The sequence below is a fragment of the Bombina bombina genome, chromosome 1 (assembly GCF_027579735.1).
Source record: "Bombina bombina isolate aBomBom1 chromosome 1, aBomBom1.pri, whole genome shotgun sequence".
Classification (NCBI taxonomy): domain Eukaryota; kingdom Metazoa; phylum Chordata; class Amphibia; order Anura; family Bombinatoridae; genus Bombina; species Bombina bombina.
In genome coordinates this window covers 1,432,957,131-1,432,980,561 of record NC_069499.1, presented here as the reverse complement: position 1 = coordinate 1,432,980,561, position 23,431 = coordinate 1,432,957,131, and the positions used below count along the sequence as shown (strand labels likewise).

General features: G+C 39.0%; 1 protein-coding gene across 1 annotated transcript in view; it reads right to left on the bottom strand.

Moving 5' to 3' along the window:
- CERS2 (ceramide synthase 2) overlaps positions 1–23,431 on the bottom strand; it is a 95,488-nt gene that overhangs the window by 29,450 nt on the left and 42,607 nt on the right. The window contains exons 3-5 of the mRNA XM_053705491.1: positions 22,597–22,714; positions 14,776–14,894; positions 9,588–9,645 (exon numbers count right to left, since the gene is read on the bottom strand). Of these exons, the coding sequence (XP_053561466.1) occupies positions 9,588–9,645; positions 14,776–14,894; positions 22,597–22,714 (295 nt within the window). The remainder of the gene's footprint in view (positions 1–9,587; positions 9,646–14,775; positions 14,895–22,596; positions 22,715–23,431) is intronic.

Genomic DNA, 23,431 nt, shown 5'->3' with positions numbered 1-23,431 from the left:
ACAATGCTTGGATACATATTGGGTCATTTACACTTTGATCATGTATAAACAATATCAGGTTGCATTCACTGGACATCTAAAGTCAAGTTGGACCACAACCAGAACCCTCATGAGCTGGCAATCACACACACAATACACTCAAGCATGATGCAGGATATAATGGGGATATTCAAGCACAATCCATTCTGCAGCTATATGCACAAATGTAATAGCAAGTTTAGTGTTAAACGGACAATGTACAGAGGCAAGCAGCTGATAAAAGTTCATTATATTCGTATCTTCTGCAATAACACACCTTTCAATGAGCTTGGTTCTTTATCTCTCATACCCTTCAGTTGGGGGTTGAATTCTGCTGTTTCCTCTGGTTTATAACACGTTTATATAGCCAATACTGCAGTACTACAAAATGTCAGTATAGGTGGCAGTTTAAAAAAAAAAAAGTGGCTTTCAAATGACAAAATAAAGATAAGTGAGTTATTTGTAAACAGTTTAATACACAGCAATAAAATGGATCATTGGGAACACATTACAAAGAGACATTTTTTACAGTACTGTCCCTTTAAAGGCTGCTTAGCATATGTCCATGATCGGTACAGACGTCTGCACTGGATGCTGATCTTAAAGTATTTTAAATTTCTGTTTGGCTCACAATCTGGACCTCTTCCCTTCCTGTATGTTTTGAGATTTTCAGACTAAATGGTTTGAATCTCTATGTAGAAACATTGGAAAGACCTAGCAAACTGGAAGATATTCTTCTAGAACTGAAACTGGTTCCGGTGACACTGCTTCAGTATGAATGACAGCTGGTAGAATACTTAGGTGCTGAGAGAGGTGTGTCCCTTGTGCATACAAAGCAGGAACAGGATACCTCCACACCATCATACAAGTACACCATCCAGTAACAAACAAATTGCACCGGAGCAAATATGTAATGAAAACTGTATTAAGAAAAAAAAAGAGGAACAAAGAATGGCTCATGAGGGAGCTGAAAGACAATGCAATAAAACGTGCTTTGAATTTCAGATAAATAGTTTGACAAACAAAAATGTCCCCTTCATTTGCCAGCCCTCTATCATGTGGCAGCCATCATCGAATCACAGACTAGTATACATATACACTGTGAACTTGTGCACATGCTCAGTAGTAGCCGATACCTCAGAAAGTGTATATAAAAAGTCTGTGCAAAATACCAAAATGTAAGTAAATTGGAAAGTCTCTTAAAACTGCATGCTCTGAATCATGAAAGTTTAATTTTGATATTAGTGTCCCTTTAATCAACATGACTTGAGGCTTTGATGGAACAGACTACCCCAAGGTAAATGCTGAAGATAGATGTAGTTTGGAACAGGTTTTTTACATCCACAACAAAAGACCATAAAGGGGGGGGGGGGTCAATACAGAGGAGATTTAATTCTAGATCAGAGGTAAGGCAGGCATCCCACAAGGAGGGGAGGAGTCAAAATATCAGATTACCCCCCTCACAGAAACAGAGGAAAACGTACTAAGCCTAGGCTTCACTCCATCTACCAATTTTAGTTTAACACCTTATTAGATGTTACATTAATTAGAAATCTCACTTGACATAAGTTCTACTGGAATGATTAGGCACAGAACATGGTAACAGATGTAAATACTAGGGTTGCACCAATACCATTTTTTTATGACCAAGTACAAGTACCGATACTGGTTTTCAAATACTCGCCAATACCAATTACCGACACTTTTTTTTTTAAATGTCATGTGACATTTTACCAAGCACAATACAGTAATAATAATTATTTAAGATTCCTTCTTTATAATTATAGAGGCCTGTAATTCAAAAGACATTATGAAATAATAAAACCGTTTTATTTGTCACAAAGTTCACTGAACACGTTTATAAATAAAAAAATATTACAATAAAATATTAAATTTAAAGGGGTGATGCAATTGGGTTGTAGGGCTGTTATATAACATCAATCTGACATTTGTATGGAGGTTCAACTCTAAGTTGAACAGTCTTTCACTTTCCACACTACTGCATAGAAAGATATTTTTGGGCCATTTTAGCCAGAGCTGGAAATCTGTTTATTAACTGCCCAGTACTTCAGGAGTTTGTCTGAACGAGGTACAGTGATCTCTCCTACAATAATACAAATAACAGCAATTTTTATTGGCAGAACAGTAGTAAACAATTTTTAGTTTAGTCTCCACTCCAGTTTAAAATTAAATGGGAACATGCAGTTTGAAAAAAACGCCACAAGATAGCATATGGGTAGGAAGTGGAGGTATCGGTATCGGTGCAACCCTAGTAAATACTGTTTCAAACAACAAAATGCATATTGTAGACACTGGCATTTAATGAGACGTGATTTGATAGAGGGTTTGTTACAGGAGGAAAGTATGGAATATGGTCAAAGAGAAATACCATTGCCCTCTTAAGAAACCATCTACCCGCTACAAAATAGAGGTAACATTCTAGAATCTTTTCAAAGACAAAGTAAAACATGACATTACACTCCTGTACAACACCAGAATTAAGCATAAATCCAATCTAACAAGAGGTGAGAAACAGGGGCTGACAGGGCTGCAGGAGAATAGGGATCTAGTGATTAGATCTGCTGATAAGGGTGGCTCAGTGGTGGTGATGTCTAGAACCCAATTTGTAACTGAAGTAAAACGTCAACTTGAAGATAGAGCACAGTATGGAGGAAAATATCCCTCAAATATCTATAAATATGAGTTACAACCAATTATAGATGATGGGAGAAAGTATGCTATTTTGATGCAGCTACCTGTGACTTCTTATCGGTAGATAGTCCCATTGTAACCATTTCTAATCAATCATTTACCTAAGGTAGAACTGTCATTGAAAAAAGCCACAGGTAGACCGATAGTGAGTGGCATAGACTGAAGCATTTATCTCAGTGGCTGGACATAATCCTGCAGCTCATAGTAGCAGGCTTACCAATGTTTATCTTAGACATGGCACATGGATCCATTCTAGTAATGCACCGAAATGGAAATTCTCAACCGAAACCGAAAATCCAGAATGCACTTAGCCAAAAATCATTTTTTATTTCAAATTATATATTTTTTTTTTGCATAATTACACTAATGAATGAATCTGAATTAATAACTTTCAAACCAATAAAATAACCACACTTATTGAAAGTAACATACTAAAATTGGACAAAAATTATCACACAATAATATGCTACACAATTTTACCAAGGGGAAGAAAAAAAAGCCAAAAAAACGATAATGCTATTTTCGGCCAAAATGTTTCTGCGACCCAAATTTCTATATTTAATTTCTAAATTATTCTATATTTAGTTCTGTGTAACAGAATCAGATTTAACAGGTTTTTTTTTTACCAATTATCCAAATAAAGTATAGTCGTAGAAAACGTATTATATGCAAAACAGTAAGTCAAGAAATTAACTCAAACAGCAGCTCTAGGCTAGCATCAAATTTGAAATACGCTACACAATTTGTACCGAAAATAAAAAGGCAAAAAACCCAGAAAAAACTAAATGTCTCTGCGGCCAAAATTTCGGTGCATCGCTAATTCACTCATTTAGGAAGAAAGCTATATATAATTGGCTCACAATAGATGTGAAATCTTTATATTCATCATGATAAATCATTGGAAGCCCTGGACTTATTCCTTAAAAAGGAGTTGGGATCAGACAGTCATTTTGTATTAAGGATAGCCAAATTCTTATTGATTCACAATTATTTTGTTTTGAAAGGGTTTACAACCTCCAGAAGTTTACCCCCTTGTACGCCAACCTCTTTATAGGTTGGTGGAAACGGTCCCACATCTTTGGTGAGGGGAACCCCACAGATTAAATATAGTCGATTACAGACACTACAAAGTTGACTTGCTCCAAGGGTGGTGAAGATCTGGCTTTGGACTTTGTAGACTGGCTCAACTCCAATGATGTGGGCATAGCTTTTACTTTTGAGTTTAAACAAACATAAAATAAGATTTTTAGATTTAACCTTAGAGGGTAAACCTAATGGTAGAGTTGATACAAAGGTCTAAAGAAAACAGTTCCTAGCTTGTAATATGGTGTTACCCGTTATCTGTCATCCCAAAAAGTTATCTTAACTCTGTAGCAAAAGTACAATGCATCAGATTGAAAAAAAATTGTTCGGACCAGGAAAGATATGTAGCACAAGTGGACCTTAAAAAGACGTCTTAAGGAGAGAGGATATAAAACAGAGGTTATAAAAAGAGTGAGGTAAGAGGTAAATAAGGTGAACAGGAAAGATCTATTGAAAAATAAAGGAGGGCACCTATGAATTTTGAAGTGAAGGCAGTTTTTGTCACAGTGACATAATATGAAATAATTTTTGCATGTTAGTGGCCAACAATGTCTTAGTTAATATAGTCCTTAATTGGTCTAAATGTTCCTTTAGTGAAAAGAGACAATAGGCAAATTGGTGGCACCAACAGAAATTAACCACGGAAGCAACAAAACAGCTCCTGGTTAGATTTTAAAGGGGTGCATAAATGTGGTATCCTGACCTGTAGGGCAAGTGAACACCTCATACTGAGGGACACATTCAGCAGCACAGTTACTAACAAAGTATATCAACATAGATCCTGTTTAAATTGCAGGTCCAACGTATGCCATTTATTTGGCAATGTGCGTTGGGTGTAAGCTCTAATATGTAGGGTTAACAACCAGAGAAGTATGCTCCCAAATTAGGGAATACCTCTCAAATATAGGAAGAGGTACTCTTTCAACACCCCTTGTACAACATTTTAATCTGGTACATGGAAAAAGATGCTAAAACCTTTGGTTGGACTACTATTGAGAAGAATAGGTCCATGAGGGGGTGAGAGAGATAAGTTTTTAGCAAAGCAAGAGGTATTCTGGATTTTCCAGTTGCAAACCAGACTCCCGAGTGGCCTAAATTTTGAATATGACCTTATCAACTTTTAGTGTTGACATTTAGTTTTGGATATTAAAATTATTATTATTATTTAAATTAATGGCAAGTTTGTAGCATTAAAGGGCTAGTCATCATCTTCATATGATTTATATAGGAGTAATGACATTTCTTGGTAATCTGTGAGCTAAATAAGTAGCAAAAGGGGGTTATAGAAACCACATAATTGTTGCAATACAAAGTAAGCCTGTTAAATACTTGTATATATATTGTAATATGTTTAAGAGCTGTATAGAGCTTGAAGGCAATGTATATCTAGGATTAAATACCATACAAGAAATATATCACATTAGGTTGTATATGTTAGCAAATAATGCAAGCAGGCATAAACAGGAAGGTGCTGGAGTATAAGAGAAAAAGATGTCCCCTATGAATTGACAAACGTTGAATTAGAGTGACAGTCTACACCTTAGTCATTTTAAAGTCTTACGTTAGATTAAGTTGCAAATATCCTCCTGCGCCCCTTTCTATATCATGCAGCAGTAACAGTAAAAACTAAATTTTTAAATTACTATCGTTTCTGGTCACTTTGAAATGGCTGCCAAGATCCGCCCACTGATGACATTAAGATCTCGGCTGCATTAAAGCCTTCACTAGTTAAAAAAAAAAAAAACAAAAAAAAAAAAACACTCACTGATTGCTTAATAGCATTGATGGTCTTTTGAATCCAGAGTGCATAGATGCAGCCCAGATAGTCAATGGGCAGAGCTTGGCAGCCAAAGTGACCAGAAACAGTAATTTTAAATAACTTTTTTACTGTTAAAGCAGCATGATATAGAATGAGTGCAAGAGGATATTTGCAGCTTAATCTAAAGTAAAACTTTAAGATGACTAAGGTGTAGAGTGTCCCTTTAAGGTGGTAATAGACTCATACCATGTAGAAAATTGAAGTGAATTAAGGGACTATAAAGTTGCAATAAGATTCCACCTTAAATCAGTGCAAACCAATTGGATAATAACAGATAAATGTCACAACAATGTAACCAATAAGAGGTTTTTTGTTTTGTTTTGTTTTTAAATGTGTGTATTTTAATGGTATAAGCTAGGAGTAACACCACATAAATGAAACACGTAAGCCACACACCCCTTTTTTGGATGACTGACACAGTATGGTCATCGTCATTTCTTGCACCATGTTTTATGAGAGTGTTTCTCGAATGGATTAATTTACATTGTATTGGGTCTTTTTGGAGATCAACACCGATAATTAAGGTTCCCCCAGCAGCGTGAAGGGCCTCATAACCATTAGTCTCGGCTTGATGATGTCATTTCCACATTGATTGGCTGATCTGACAGAAGGATGGAAAGGATTTCGGACTCAAGTTTGACCACCAAGTACCTACCCCATTACAGCATTGGGGCTTAGTCCTGAAAACCGAGGCAGCGGGATGGCACATGGAGGAGGTGCCAAAAGTCAGTCATCATAGCTTGTTTATATATATATTAATGGATGTATAAATATGACAAAGTGCAGAATTAACCATTAAGCATCTTCCTTGGGATAAGTGGACCATTTTGTCATGGCAGAGTGCCAAATCTTGTTCCCAATGGCAACAACAGAAACTGAAGTATATATAGATTTGACATCATAAAAGTACCAGAAGGTTCATCAAACTTGTTCACATTTCCTTCTGAAGTGAAAGTTTAATTCCTAGGCAGTGGCATTTCTAGGGGGTACAAAACCATCCTCTAAGTTGCACCCCCATTGTGCAGAGAAAGGAGGAGAAAGTCCCTCTTCTCCATAGTATTTTTTCCTGTCTAGCCACAACTCTGAAACAACTAGTCACACCCCTAACTGCTCTTTCACCCTCCCAAGCTCCTCCCATAGAACACTGTGATCTTGCTTCAGTTAGGGTATGTAGTACACCCCACCCATTAAAATCAGTTGCTGCCACCATTCTCGTGATAAACATATGCATATCCCAGACATTCTTGCACTCCCTTGGTGTATTAGTTATAACTACCACAACTGAACATCAATTCCATGTATGAAACACAATTTCTGTCAAATGTTTCTGCAAATTTTTACAAAAAAAAGGGGTAACATCCTCAGCTTTATTACTCCCTTAAAAAGGGACATGAACCCCAAAAATGTTCTTTCATGATTCAGATAGGGCATACAGTTGTTGAAGGAGCAGGAATGCACTACTGGGAACAAGCTTAACACATCAGGAAAATCAATGAAGATGCATACATGTGCAGCCACCAATCAGAAGCTAGCGCCCAGTAGTGAGTGCATGGCTGCTCCTGCCTAAGTATGTTTCTCCACCATTTATACCAAGAGAACAAAGGAGAGGAGATAATCTAAAGAAATTGGAAAGTGGTTTAAAATTGTATGATCTATCTTAATATATATATATATATATATATATATATATATATATATATATATATATATATATATATATATATATATATATATATATATATATATATATATATATATATATATATATATATATATATATATATATTTTAAGATTTCTATTATATCACCTCTCTCCCTTCTCACATCTAAACTAGTGGTTCTCAATCTTTTTCAGACTGTGGCACACTTGGCAATGCAAATTTCTGTCATGACAAACCTTTGTTCTGAATGCTATACTCTTGTGTAATCAACAGCAAATCGTATTTTACAGTTTACACTACATTGAAAAAAAAAAACCCCATAAGAAAACCCAAAATAAAACCAACAGCATTATAATCAAAAAATGACATCCTCTAACATATTATAGCATGTCATTTTTTTATTATAATGGATCTTTAATGTTAATACTATCGACCCTGCAGAACTGAGTGTTTAATCCCTGCAAAGTGGGTTAAACACAAAGTAGAAATAACGTTCGAGACTCGCAGGTGCCCTGCTGTTCCCAAGCAGAACACGCCCCTGAACCAGTCAGCCGTGCAACTAGGGCTGCTGATTGGATCAGCAGTGTTTTCCGCTCTAGACCAGTAGCACTGACTCATTCAAAAGTGTCTTAACACTTACAGGAATTTGCAGCTAATGCACTCAAACAGTTAATATGCTAGGCCAGGTCACACAGCCATAACCAATCATGTTAACCTTTGCAGCAAAATAAAACAATGTTACATAAGTATTAGGCTGGAAAAAGTTTGTAAAGTACACCAATTTCAATAAAATATTTTTACTGATAAAATGTGGTGGTGCACTGTTTGAGAAACACTACTCTAAGATACACATATTAAGATCATGAAGTCTTTCCTTGTTAGTTTAGTGTTTTTAGACTATGTACCATTATAGTAACCCTATTTGAACAGTTTTTGGTTTATTTTATATTCCTCTCCAAAAAACAATTGAATTCTCAAGATGAGGCCTAACTAGTGACCTATGGCCAACGTGGATTAAAAGTGATTGTAAACTGTCGATGTAATTCACAGTATATATAATTATTCATAAAACCAGAGGCACTTTCGTTTATTAAAATATTTAAAGACGCTTCCTTTGTAAAATAATTACCATTTATTGATTGTAAACATCAGACAGTTGCTCCGCCCACATCTCATACTTTATTTTTGTCTTTGATGACGTATCCGGCTTCATCCAATCGTTGTGTGCCCCCTTTGGCATCCAGCTCTTGGGGCACGCAATGATTGGATGAAGTTGGATTCGTCATCTAAGACAAAAATTAAGTATGAGATGTGAGGGGAAGAACGGTGCGATGTTTACGATCAATAAATTGTCATTATTTTACAAAGGAAGAATCTTTAAATATTATACTGAATGAAAGTGCCCCTGTTTTTATGAATAATTTTATATACTGTGAATTACAAAAACAATGTTTACAATCACTTTAACAACCTCATTTTTCTGTTAATGCTACCACACCTACTAAAATCAATGGACTTCTGCAGTTATTTGCTTGAATAAGTAGAAACTTGGAATTCAGCAGCATAACATATAAACCGCACTATCCATTGAAACGTACCACATTGCAATGAAATGTCACAACACTAAATAGTTCAGGCTTCATTTATGGTTGGAGTTAACCCCCTTAGAATCCAGAAAAGGAAGCCAAAAAGTAAAATTTTCTTTGCAACATTTGCACTGCAATTTTTTGGACGCAAAATGTGGATATTCAATGCAGTTTCTTTACAGCCTGCATTTTGTATAGTTAAATGGTAATGATAAAAAGGAACCAGGTGAAAGGAAAAGAGCGTCTGTTGTACAGAAAGGCAGCCTACATTTAAAATGAGAACAGATGTTAGATAAGACTAAGATAATTTAAGATTTTAAATTCAAAGAAGGTTTAATCGCCTGTTCAACTTTTTTTTTTTTTTTTTTTTTAAAGAGATCCTTAACTCTAAATACATTTCATGCACCACCCTCTAATTATGTGTGCCGCCATTTTGGAACTTAGGTTTCACTGTAAGTATTTGAAGGAGAGTAACGAAATGCAATAACAGATTTCAAAATGGCGACACCCATGACTAGAGGGAGTTTAAAATTTTTAAAAAGTACCAATTTAAAAAAAAAAAAAAAAAAACCTACTACAAAACCTCTCAAACTTTATTGTATTCAAAAGGACAAACTTAAATATATCTCAGCTGCACGAAACAAGTTTTTACATCAGACTTGGGAAGCTTTATACATGGGAGGGAAGGATACAAAAAGCGCTACTTACGTCTACAAGGACTGCCATGCCAGCAATGAAAGCAAGAAGATAAAAGGTGAATCTCCAACTGCAAAAAGAAGTTAGAAATTTTGCTGAATTGCCACACATTACACACACAGGAAAGCACAGGTCAGCTTTAGCAGCCAAATGGAGTCCAGGACCTTTGGTTAGTCAGAGCTGCATGCAGCACACACTCTTATCTGCTATGCTGTGAATATAGGATCTGCAGATTGCTATTATGATTGCAATTAAAGTGAATAAATCAGATCAAATTTATTGCATAAAGGTGGAAATTTACAGAAGAGTTAAATACTTTGGTTGCACAACAATATGTATGTATGGAAATACAAAAAATACATTTCCATGGCTTTGTACATAGCTACAACACAAACATTTGCCTAGTTAGCACTCACAGTAATGTAACTTATCTTTCTGGTAAAAAAAAAAAAAAACCCATCAAAACACAATGGATATCCAACAGTGATTTTAAAGGGACACTGAACCCAATTTTTTTCTTTTGTAATTCAGAAAGAGCATGCAATTTTAAGCAACTTTCTAATTTACTCCTATTATCACATTTTCTTCATTCTCTTGGTATCTTTATTTGAAATGCAAGAATGTAAGTTTAGATGCCAGCCCATTTTTGGTGAACAACCTGGGTTGTCCTTGCTGATTGGTAGATAAATTCATCCACCAATAAAAAATGTGCTGTCCAGAGTACGGAACCAAAAAAAAAAAAAAAAAAAAAGCTTAGATGCCTTCTTTTTCAAATAAAGATAGCAAGAGTACAAAGAAAATTTGATAATATGAGTAAATTAGAAAGTTGCTTCAATTTGCATGCTCTGAATCACAAAAGAAAAAAAAAAAAATTACAAAAAACATAATTTATGCTTACCTGATAAATTTATTTCTCTTGTAGTGTGTTCAGTCCACGGGTCATCCATTACTTATGGGATATATTCTCCTTCCCAACAGGAAGTTGCAAGAGGATTACCCAAGCAGAGCTGCTATATAGCTCCTCCCCTCACATGTCATATCCAGTCATTCGACCGAAACAAGACGAGAAGGGAGAAACTATAGGGTGCAGTGGTGACTGGAGTTATAATTTAAAATTTAGAACCTGCCTCAAAAAGACAGGGCGGGCCGTGGACTGAACACACTACAAGAGAAATAAATTTATCAGGTAAGCATAAATTATGTTTTCTCTTGTTAAGTGTGTTCAGTCCATGGGTCATCCATTACTTATGGGATACCAATACCAAAGCTAAACTACACGGATGAAGGTAGGGACAAGGCAGGAACATTAAATAGAAGGAACCACTGCCTGTAGAACCTTTCTCCCAAAAACAGCCTCTGAAGAAGCAAAAGTGTCAAATTTGTAAAATTTGGAAAAAGTATGAAGTGAAGACCAAGTTGCAGCCTTGCAAATCTGTTCAACAGAGACCTCATTTTTAAAGGCCCAAGTGGAAGCCACAGCTCTAGTGGAATGAGCTGTAATTCTTTCAGGAGGCTGCTGTCCAGCAGTCTCATAGGCTAAACGTATTATGCTACGAAGCCAAAAAGAGAGAGAGGTACCCGAAGCCTTTTGACCTCTCCTCTGTCCAGAGTAAACGACAAACAGGGAAGAAGTTTGTTGAAAATCTTTAGTTGCCTGTAAGTAGAACTTCAGGGCACGGACCACGTCTAGATTATGCAAAAGACGTTCCTTCTTTGAAGAAGGATTAGGACACAATGATGGAACAACAATCTCTTGATTGATATTCCTGTTAGAAACAACCTTAGGCAAAAACCCAGGTTTAGTACGCAGGACTACCTTGTCTGAATGAAAGATCAGATAAGGAGAATCACAATGTAAGGCAGATAACTCTGAGACTCTTGGAGCCGAGGAAATAGCCATCAAAAACAGAACTTTTCAAGATAAAAGCTTAATATCAATGGAATGAAGGGGTTCAAACGGAACACCCTGAAGAACTTTAAGAACCAAGTTTAAGCTCCACGGAGGAGCAACAGCCTTAAACACAGGCTTAAACCTAGCCAAAGCCTGACAAAAAGCCTGGACGTCTGGATTCCCTGCCAGACGCTTGTGTAAAAGAATAGACAGAGCAGAAATCTGTCCCTTTAGTGAACTAGCGGATAAGCCCTTTTCTAAACCCTCTTGCAGAAAAGCCAATATCCTAGGAATCCTAACCTTACTCCATGAGTAACTCTTGGATTCACACCAATATAAATATTTACGCCATATCTTATGGTAAATTTTTCTGGTAACAGGTTTCCGAGCCTGTATCAATGTATCAATAACCGAATCCGAAAACCCACGCTTTGATAGAATCAAGCGTTCAATCTCCAAGCAGTCAGCCTCAGAGAAATTAGGTTTGGATGGTTGAAAGGACCCTGAATTAGAAGGTCCTGCCTCAGAGGTAGAGACCATGGTGGACAGGACGACATGTCCACTAGGTCTGCATACCAGGTCCTGCGTGGCCACGCAGGCACTATCAGAATCACTGATGCTCTCTCCTGTTTGATCCTGGCAATCAGTCAAGGTAGCAACGGAAAAGGTGGAAACACATAAGCTATGTTGAAAACCCAAGGGGCTGCAAGTGCATCTACCAGCACCGCTCCTGGGTCCCTGGACCTGGATCCGTAACGAGGAAGCTTGGCGTTCTGGCGAGATGCCATAAGATCCAGATCCAGTTTGCCCCAACGACGAATCAGTTGAGCAAATACCTCCGGGTGTAGTTCCCACTCCCCCGGATGAAAAGTCTGGCGACTTAGAAAATCCGCTTCCCAGTTCTCCACACCTGGGATGTAGATCGCTGACAGGTGGCAAGAGTGTGACTCTGCCCAGCGAATTATCTTCGAGACTTCCAACATCGCTAGGGAACTCCTGGTTCCCCCTTGATGATTGATGTAAGCCACAGTCGTGATGTTGTCCGACTGAAACCTGATGAACCTCAGTGTTCTAGAATGTTGATTGGTAGGAGTTTCTCCTCCTGAGTCCACGATCCCTGAGCCTTCAGGGAGTTCCAGACTGCTCCCCAGCCTAGAAGGCTGGCATCTGTTGTTACAATCGTCCAATCTGGTCTGCGAAAGGTCATTCCTTTGGACAGATGAACCCGTGACAACCACCAGAGAAGAGAATCTCTGGTCTCCTGGTCCAGATTTAGCAAAGGGGACAGATCTGAGTAATCCCCGTTCCACTGACTTAGCATGCATAGTTGCAGCGGTCTGAGATGCAGGCGCGCAAATGGCACTATGTCCATTGCCGCGACCATCAAGCCGATTACTTCCATACACTGAGCTACTGATGGGCTTGGAATGGAGTGAAGGGCACGGCAAGCATTAAGAATCTTTGATAACCTGGACCTGCATTTTGAAAACTTGACACTTTAATAAGAATGTCGTCTAGGTACGGAGCCACCGCTATGCCTCGTGGTCTTAGTACCGCCAGAAGTGAGCCCAGAACCTTTGTAAAAATTCTCGGGGGACCCCGCATGCTATTCCCCTCTTTCTGAAGTTACCCTACTCCTCAGAATGTCGAGAACAGCCAGCGGATCTTAGTTACGTCTGCTAAGATCATAGAAAAACGCAGGCAGATTCTTCTCCAAATACTGCCTGAGATACAAAAAACGGCACACTCCGGTGTCATTTTAAAATAACAAACTTTTGATTGAAGAATTATTAAGTAAAAACTCCAACTCCTCTCGCGACCTCCTTTGTTGAGGGTTGCAAGAGAATGACTGGATATGACATGTGAGGGGAGGAGCTATATAGCAGCTCTGCTTGGGTGATCCTCTTGCAACTTCCTGTTGGGAAGGAGAATATATCCCATAAGTAATGGATGACCCGTGGACTGAACACACTTAACAAGAGAAATGTTCTGAAGTCTTGCAATACATTAATATACTGGTCAAATGTGAAACTTTCTAAATATATTAAACCTTGTTTGCCGTTTTTCCATAGCCCTCACCCCTTTACTTATTTAGGAGGTGCCATTACATGTGCTCCTGAAGTAGACAAGACATTGTCATTTAACTAGCAAAATATGCAATGCATTATCGCCTCTGCTGACAGGTATGTTGCAGTGTTAGCCTTAAGTCTTCAGTGTGCAACTCCAATTCTCAGAACCCACCATTATTACAGTTAACTTAAAGGAAAGCATGCAGGTAAATAATAAAAGTTTATTGGAAAGTTATAGTACTTAATGTGCTTTATGTCTTTAAGAATTATAAATGACAGGTTTTGATAATTTTATATTAGATAAATTACACCTTAACCGAAACAAACCAATAATTATCATAAAAGACCAATTGGACCCTCTTGTAATATAAAATTGTGTATTTTGCTGTAAACAGATTAGAAAAGGTATTTGAACTGTATGAAGTGGGAGTTTTTATCATGAGTTACAATGTACTGCAATGTATTCAAACTGGGCCTCAGAAGAAGCCCTATAGTGCTTTTTATAAAGACCCAACACATAATATGGTCTGTCTATATATAGGTCTAAACATAGGTTAGTGACACTATGTCATTTAAAGATTTGCTTACCTAGAAATGCACATTTTTATTTTAATAACAATCTAGGAGTGGTAGTCCAAGAGCAGAAAGCACTTCCACAGTGTGTGTGTGTATAGTGTGTGTAATATATTATCTATATATATTATAGATGTCTGAGGAAGGGGATACTCTATCGCCGAAACGTTACATTAAAAGTGTGTTTTTGAAGAAAAGACCAGTGAGTGCAAGTTCTTGTTACTTACACACATATATATATATATATATATATATATATATAATTTAAAATCAGGATTTTTGCAGATAAATAGTTTGATACATTAAAGGATTGAGATCAACCCTATATATGTATAGATAGGAGTAGCATAGATACCAAAATAACAATACTGTAGTATGTACTGATACCTTTAATATTTTTTTTACATCGGCATGTTTTGGCCTATTCTAGGCTGAAATCTAAGCTGAACAGGAAGAACAAAGTTTATTGTGATGTTCATTTATAGGTATTTGTTGCATTGTGTTGTCTGTGTGGGGAGTGACGTGTATCAATCAGAAATTGACTTTTCTTCCAAATTTTAAATAAATTTAAAAACTATTTATTAGTTGCAAAAAGTGTCCCTTGAAAATCTGAATGAGTTTATTTAAAAAAAAACAAAAAAAAAAAACACAATTAATCCTGTTATACCTGGCTTCCCGAAACTTTTTCAACAAGCTTGGTCTGTCTTGGTTTCTTCGCCGGCGGAACCATCTCTCTACTTGCCGTACTGTGCATTTACTTGAGCGAGAAAGGTTTTCTAAATCAGTCTGTGGGGAGGGGAAATTTGTGGATTTTAAAACCCATTTCAAAGCTTTGTCATTGCCATTTTAATCATATCAGTTTAGAAAATTTAATTTAAAAAGTATGTTTTTCATAAATGCAGTTATCACTGCACTGAAGATCTACATACAAGATACATTATTAAAAGCTTTTAAAAACTGTAAACAAAACTCAAAATTATTCATGCAATCTCTTTTGCCGTGGCCAAATTAAAGTGATGGTAAAGTCTCCCCCTTTTTAAAATCAGATCCGGATATTTTATGAAGTTTAATTCATCAGTCAGTGGCGTCACTAGGGGGGGGCGGGGGGGGCGGGCCGCACCCGGGTGACACCCTCCAGGGGGTGACACCAAAAAAAAAATTTTTTTTTTTTTTTTTTTTTTTTAAATTTTATTGAAATTCAAAGAAATACAATGTTGAGATGCATAGATTTTTTTTTTATTAGAGGGGGTGGCATTTGGGAACATTGGTGGGACTGGGGAAGTTGTAGACACACAATTGTTTGCCCCTTGAGCCAGTGCTGCAATTTCAACAAATAGTTTTCCCGGCTGCTTTTGCTTGTTTGTACTTTGCTTCTCCCCTGCCCAATTTCGCTATGAATGTTGTGGGCATGCCGTGGGGCTTGCAAAGCTGCGCTGCTAGCCTAAACCTGCCTGCCTATCTGTGCTCACTGCTCAGTGACATGTGGAGCAGTGGAGTCACTCACTGCTGTGCTGTCTCTCTAAACGGAAACTGGCAAATCATGAGGGGATGCCTGGCACCTGACCGCATGACTGTTTGACACTGTCTTTAAAGTGAAGGAGCCACGTATGATGCCCACCAGACCATTACGGTTACGGTACACTAAGTGCACACTGAACAGGTAGGAGGGCGGGCGGGGGTCTGGGGGTGGGCAGAGTGCAGAGGTGATTGGCCATAAGAAGCGGTAGGCACGCGGCCCGGGGCTGTGCACTGACAGGCTTAGAACAGAGTCAGAGAGCAGAATTTTCATAGTTTGCGCCTAAACCTTTTCTTTAGTGATTTATTTTTAGAGTGCTCTGTTTATCTTTCATTTGGTGCTCTGCTGAGCCAGGGAGCAGCTCTAGGCATGAGCTTCATAATTAATGCAGTGCAGTTTACATATTTTGTAAGTGTGTGTCTGAGTTTTTGTGTGTGTGTGTCTGAGTGTGTTTCCGAGTGTTTGTGTGTGCATCTGAGTATGTTTTTAAGTGTGTCTGAGTGTTTGTATGTGTGTGTGCCTGTGTTTTTGTGTGTGTCTGCTTTCCGGGGGGGGGGGGGGTGACACCATAACTTACCGCACCGGGTGACACCAACCCTAGTGACGCCACTGTCATCAGTTGTAACAAATTTGCGCTATTACTTACTTTTTAATATAGATAAATAGATAGCAAAATACCCCGCCCGCTCCACCGGCCACTTTAGCTCACAGAAAAATGTTTTAAAAGCTTTGAATTGTTCTCCAATCAACACTCTAGCTACAAGAAAAGTGCCATATGGGGAGAGAGTTAATTGGAGAACAAATCGATCTGTTAGCTCACAGAAAACTTAACTTTTGAAGTGGGTGGCAGAGCGTGGGGGGGTATATTAAAAATTAAGTTATATTGCAACTTCATTACAACCGATTAGTAAAACTCCATGTAAAATATCACTAAAATTATAAAGGGGAGAAAGAAAGTACTGTAGTCTTATGGGTGGATTGATGTGCACATAAAAAAAAATCTTCTAGAAAATAAAACAAAAAACAGAATTTATGCTTACCTGATAAATTACTTTCTCCAACGGTGTGTCCGGTCCACGGCGTCATCCTTACTTGTGGGATATTCTCTTCCCCAACAGGAAATGGCAAAGAGTCCCAGCAAAGCTGGTCACATGATCCCTCCTAGGCTCCGCCCACCCCAGTCATTCGAGCGACGGACAGGAGGAAATATATATAGGAGAAATCATATGATACCGTGGTGACTGTAGTTAGAGAAAATAATTCATCAGACCTGATTAAAAAAACCAGGGCGGGCCGTGGACCGGACATACCGTTGGAGAAAGTAATTTATCAGGTAAGCATAAATTCTGTTTTCTCCAACATTGGTGTGTCCGGTCCACGGCGTCATCCTTACTTGTGGGAACCAATACCAAAGCTTTAGGACACGGATGAAGGGAGGGAGCAAATCAGGTCACTTAAACGGAAGGCACCACAGCTTGCAAAACCTTTCTCCCAAAAATAGCCTCCGAAGAAGCAAAAGTATCAAATTTGTAAAATTTGGCAAAAGTGTGCAGTGAAGACCAAGTCGCTGCCTTACATATCTGGTCAACAGAAGCCTCGTTCTTGAAGGCCCATGTGGAAGCCACAGCCCTAGTGGAGTGAGCTGTGATTCTTTCAGGAGGCTGCCGTCCGGCAGTCTCATAAGCCAAACGGATAATGCTTTTAAACCAAAAGGAAAGAGAGGTAGAAGTCGCTTTTTGACCTCTCCTTTTACCAGAATAAACAAACAACAAGGATGATGTTTGTCTGAAATCTTTAGTAGCCTCTAAATAGAATTTTAGAGCACGGACAACGTCCAAATTGTGTAACAAACGCTCCTTCTTTGAAACTGGATTCGGACACAAAGAAGGTACAACTATCTCCTGGTTAATATTTTTGTTAGAAACAACTTTAGGAAGAAAACCAGGCTTAGTACGCAAAACCACCTTATCTGCATGGAACACCAGATAAGGAGGAGAACACTGCAGAGCAGATAACTCTGAAACTCTTCTAGCAGAAGAGATTGCAACCAAAAACAAAACTTTCCAAGATAGTAACTTAATATCTACGGAATGTAAGGGTTCAAACGGAATCCCTTGAAGAACTGAAAGAACTAGATTTAAACTCCAGGGAGGAGTCAAAGGTCTGTAAACAGGCTTGATCCTAACCAGAGCCTGAACAAATGCTTGAACATCTGGCATAGCTGCCAGTCGTTTGTGTAGTAAGACAGATAAAGCAGAAATCTGTCCCTTTAGAGAACTTGCAGATAATCCTTTCTCCAAACCTTCTTGTAGAAAGGATAGAATCTTAGGAATTTTTATCTTGTCCCATGGCAATCCTTTGGATTCACACCAACAGATATATTTTTTCCATATTTTATGGTAAATTTTTCTAGTTACATGCTTTCTAGCCTGAATCAGAGTATCTATTACAGAATCTGAAAACCCACGCTTTGATAAAATCAAGCGTTCAATCTCCAAGCCGTCAGTTGGAGGGAAACCAGATTCGGATGTTCGAATGGACCCTGAACAAGAAGGTCCTGTCTCAAAGGTAGCTTCCATGGTGGAGCCGATGACATATTCACCAGGTCTGCATACCAAGTCCTGCGTGGCCACGCAGGAGCTATCAAGATCACCAAGGCCCTCTCCTGATTGATCCTGGCTACCAGCCTGGGAATGAGAGGAAACGGTGGGAATACATAAGCTAGGTTGAAGGTCCAAGGTGCTACTAGTGCATCTACTAGGGTCGCCTTGGGATCCCTGGATCTGGACCCGTAGCAAGGAACCTTGAAGTTCTGACAAGACGCCATCAGATCCATGTCTGGAATGCCCCATAATTGAGTTTTTTGAGCAAAGATTTCCAGATGGAGTTCCCACTCCCCCGGATGGAATGTCTGACGACTCAGAAAATCCGCTTCCCAATTTTCCACTCCTGGGATGTGGATCGCAGACAAGTGGCAGGAGTGATCCTCCGCCCATTGAATTATCTTGGTCACTTCTTTCATCGCCAGGGAACTCCTTGTTCCCCCCTGATGATTGATATATGCAACAGTCGTCATGTTGTCTGATTGAAACCTTATGAATTTGGCCTTTGCTAGTTGAGGCCAAGCTTTGAGAGCATTGAATATCGCTCTCAGTTCCAGAATGTTTATCGGGAGAAGAGACTCTTCCCGAGACCATAAACCCTGAGCTTTCAGGGATTCCCAGACCGCGCCCCAGCCCACTAGACTGGCGTCGGTCGTGACAATGACCCACTCTGGTCTGCGGAAGCTCATTTCCTGTGACAGATTGTCCAGGGTCAGCCACCAACGGAGTGAATCTCTGGTCTTTTGATCTACTTGAATCATCGGAGACAAGTCTGTATAATCCCCATTCCACTGTTTGAGCATGCACAGTTGTAATGGTCTTAGATGAATTCGTGCAAAAGGAACTATGTCCATTGTTGCAACCATCAAACCTATTACCTCCATGCACTGCGCTATGGAAGGACGAGGAACAGAGTGAAGTACTTGACAAGAGCTTAGAATTTTTGATTTTCTGACCTCTGTCAGAAAAATCCTCATTTCTAAGGAATCTATTATTGTTCCCAAGAAGGGAACTCTTGTTGACGGGGACAGAGAACTTTTTTCTTTGTTCACCTTCCATCCGTGAGATCTGAGAAAGGCTAGGACGATGTCCGTATGAGCCTTTGCTTTTGACAGGGACGACGCTTGAATTAGGATGTCGTCCAAGTAAGGTACTACTGCAATGCCCCTTGGTCTTAGAACCGCTAGAAGGGACCCTAGTACCTTTGTGAAAATTCTCGGAGCAGTGGCTAATCCGAATGGAAGTGCCACAAACTGGTAATGCTTGTCCAGAAAAGCAAACCTTAGGAACTGATGATGTTCCTTGTGGATAGGAATATGTAGGTACGCATCCTTTAAATCCACGGTGGTCATAAATTGACTTTCCTGGATGGTGGGAAGGATCGTTCGAATGGTTTCCATTTTGAACGATGGAACCCTGAGAAATTTGTTTAGGATCTTCAGATCCAAAATTGGTCTGAATGTTCCCTCTTTTTTGGGAACTACGAACAGATTTGAGTAAAATCCCATTCCTTGTTCTTTTATTGGAACTGGATGTATCACTCCCATCTTTAACAGGTCTTCTACGCAATGTAAGAATGCCTGTCTCTTTATTTGGTTTGAGGATAATTGAGACCTGTGGAACCTTCCCCTTGGGGGTAGTTCCTTGAATTCCAGGAGATAACCTTGAGAAACTATTTCTAGCGCCCAAGGATCCTGAACATCTCTTGCCCAAGCCTGAGCAAAGAGAGAGAGTCTGCCCCCCACTAGATCCGGTTCCGGATCGGGGGCTATCCCTGCATGCTGTTTTGGTAGCAGTGGTAGGCTTCTTGGCCTGCTTACCCTTGTTCCAGCCTTGCATTGGTTTCCAGGCTGGTTTGGGTTGTGAAGTATTACCCTCTTGCTTAGAGGATGCAGAATTAGAGGCTGGTCCGTTTCTGCGAAAGGGACGAAAATTAGGCTTATTTTTAGCCTTAAAAGACCTATCCTGTGGGAGGGCATGGCCCTTTCCTCCAATGATGTCTGAAATAATCTCTTTCAAATCTGGTCCAAATAATGTTTTACCTTTGAAAGGAATGTTAAGCAATTTTGTCTTGGATGACACATCCGCTGACCAAGACTTTAGCCAAAGCACTCTGCGCGCCACGATAGCAAACCCTGAATTTTTCGCCGCTAATCTAGCTAATTGCAAAGCGGCATCTAAAACAAAAGAGTTAGCCAATTTAAGTGCCTGAGCGACTTTTCTAGTTCCTCGAACCAGAAGCACACTGCCGTAGTGACAGGAACAATGCATGAAATTGGTTGTAGAAGGAACCTTTGCTGTACAAAAATCTTTTTAAGCAAACCCTCTAATTTTTTATCCATAGGATCTTTAAAAGCACAACTGTCTTCGATAGGAATAGTAGTGCGTTTGTTTAGAGTAGAAACCGCCCCCTCGACCTTGGGGACTGTCTGCCATAAGTCCTTTCTGGGGTCGACTATAGGAAATAATTTCTTAAATATAGGGGGGGGAACAAAAAGGTATGCCGGGCCTTTCCCACTCTTTATTTACTATGTCCGCCACCCGCTTGGGTATAGGAAAAGCGTCGGGGGGCACCGGAACCTCTAGGAACTTGTCCATCTTACATAATTTCTCTGGAATGACCAAATTGTCACAATCATCCAGAGTAGATAACACCTCCTTAAGCAGTGTGCGGAGATGTTCTAATTTAAATGTCACAACATCAGTTTCAGCTTGATGAGAAATTTTTCCTGAATCTGAGATTTCTCCATCAGACAAAACCTCCCTCATGGCCCCTTGAGATTGGTGTGAGGGTATGTCAGAACAAATATCATCAGCGCCCTCCTGCTCTTCAGTGTTTAAAACAGAGCAATCGCGCTTTCTCTGATAAGTAGGCATTTTGGATAAAAGATTTGCTATGGAGTTATCCATTACAGCCGTTAATTGCATGGTAATAAGTATTGGCGCACTAGATGTACTAGGGGCCTCCTGTGTGGGCATAACTGGTGTAGACACAGTAGGGGATGATGTAGTATCATGTTTACTCCCCTCATTTGAGGAATCATCTTGGGCAATATCATCATCTGTGGCATTACTGTCCTTACTTTGTTTGGACACTATGGCACACTTATCACATAAATTTAAATGGGGAGACACATTGGCTTTCATACATATAGAACATAGCTTATCTGATGGTACAGACATGTTAAACAGGCTTAAACTGGTCAACCAAGCACAAAAAACGTTTTAAAATAAAACCGTTACTGTCTCTTTAAATTTCAAACTGAAAACACTTTATTACTGAATATGTGAAAAAGTATGAAGGAATTGTTAAAAAATTACCAAAATTTCACCACAGTGTCTTAAAGCATTAAAAGTATTGCACACCAAATTTCAGAGCTTTAACCCTTAAAATAACGGAACCGGAGCCGTTTTTACATTTAACCCCTATACAGTCCCAGCTATATGCTTTGCTGAGACCCAACCAAGCCCAGAGGGGAATACGATACCAAATGACGCCTTCTATAAGCTTTTTCAGTGATTCTTAGCTCCTCACACATGCATCTGCATGCCTTGCTCTCCAAAAACAACTGTGCATTAATGGTGCGAAAATGAGGCTCTGTCTATAACTAGAAAGGCCCCCATCTGAAAAAGGGTGTCCAACACAGTGCCTGCCGTTTTTCTAAACGTTCCCCAAGATTATAATACCAATTATTAGTTAGAATCTGCATAATATGCCTAGTAAAGCAATCGTTTTAGCCCAGAAAAATGTCTACCAGTTTTTAAGCCCTTTTTGAAGCCCTTTATTCTTTTATGTTTAACTAAGAAAATGGCTTACCGGTCCCCATGAGGGGAAATGACAGCCTTCCAGCATTACATGGTCTTGTTAGAAATATGTCTAGTCATACCTTAAGCAGAAAAGTCTGCTAACTGTTTCCCCCAACTGAAGTTACTTCATCTCAACAGTCCTGTGTGGAAACAGCAATCGATTTTAGTTACTGTCTGCTAAAATCATCTTCCTCTTACAAACAGAAATCTTCATCCTTTTTCTGTTTCAGAGTAAATAGTACATACCAGCACTATTTTAAAATAACAAACACTTGATAGAAGAATAAAAACTACATTTAAACACCAAAAAACTCTTAACCATCTCCGTGGAGATGTTGCCTGTGCAACGGCAAAGAGAATGACTGGGGTGGGCGGAGCCTAGGAGGGATCATGTGACCAGCTTTGCTGGGACTCTTTGCCATTTCCTGTTGGGGAAGAGAATATCCCACAAGTAAGGATGACGCCGTGGACCGGACACACCAATGTTGGAGAAATGTCCTTTATTTTTTTTTATTTATTTTTTTACATTATAGACAGGCAGCCATTCAAATTAACAACATACCTGTTTGGGGTGTTTTGAGGAGCAGCTAAAGAATTTTTCCAGAGCTGGGTTGTGTGCTGCCCGTAGCCGAACTTTGTCTTTCACACCAAGGGCATTTGCAAGTGGACTGGCTACTAATCTGCAAGAGAGACCAGATGGAGAAATAATTAAATAATAATACAGGGAATTCCCCAATAGCAGGCAATGGAATTCCTATAACCGAAACTATTCAACGCCACAGTGCTTGAAAGTAATAGGCAAAAGGCAGAATTTTAAAGTGACATTCTAATAAAAAAAAAAAATTTATTTAGTTCTGTATAACAGTTTTACACTATTGCCCCTAGTTATTTTACACTATTGCTCCTTGTTGTACTATGTGGAGCGTGATAGAGTAGGGTGCATTATCTTTTTGTGGCCTTGCACATAGTATTACACGTGGATGGTTAACTATTTAAACCAAAGCATTATAATAATACTGGTGAAACGTTAACAGATAGCCCAGATGGAGATTTTAGCGCTGTATAACAAAGATATTGCGTTCATGCACAATCCGAGGCACAGTTGTAAAATGTAGCGATTTTTAAAAAAAAAGGGACATTTAAAGGGACAGTCTACACAAGAATTGTTATTGTTTTAAAAATGATAGATTATCCCTTTATTACCCATTCCATAGTTTTGCATAACCAACAGAGTTATATACACACACTTTTTACCTCTGTGGTTATCCTATATCCAAGCCTCTGCAAACTGCCCACTTATTTCAGTTCCTAGGAGCCAATCAGTGCTGGCTCCTAGGAACTCCACGTGCATGAGCACAATGTTACCTATATGACACACATGAACTAACACCTTCTAG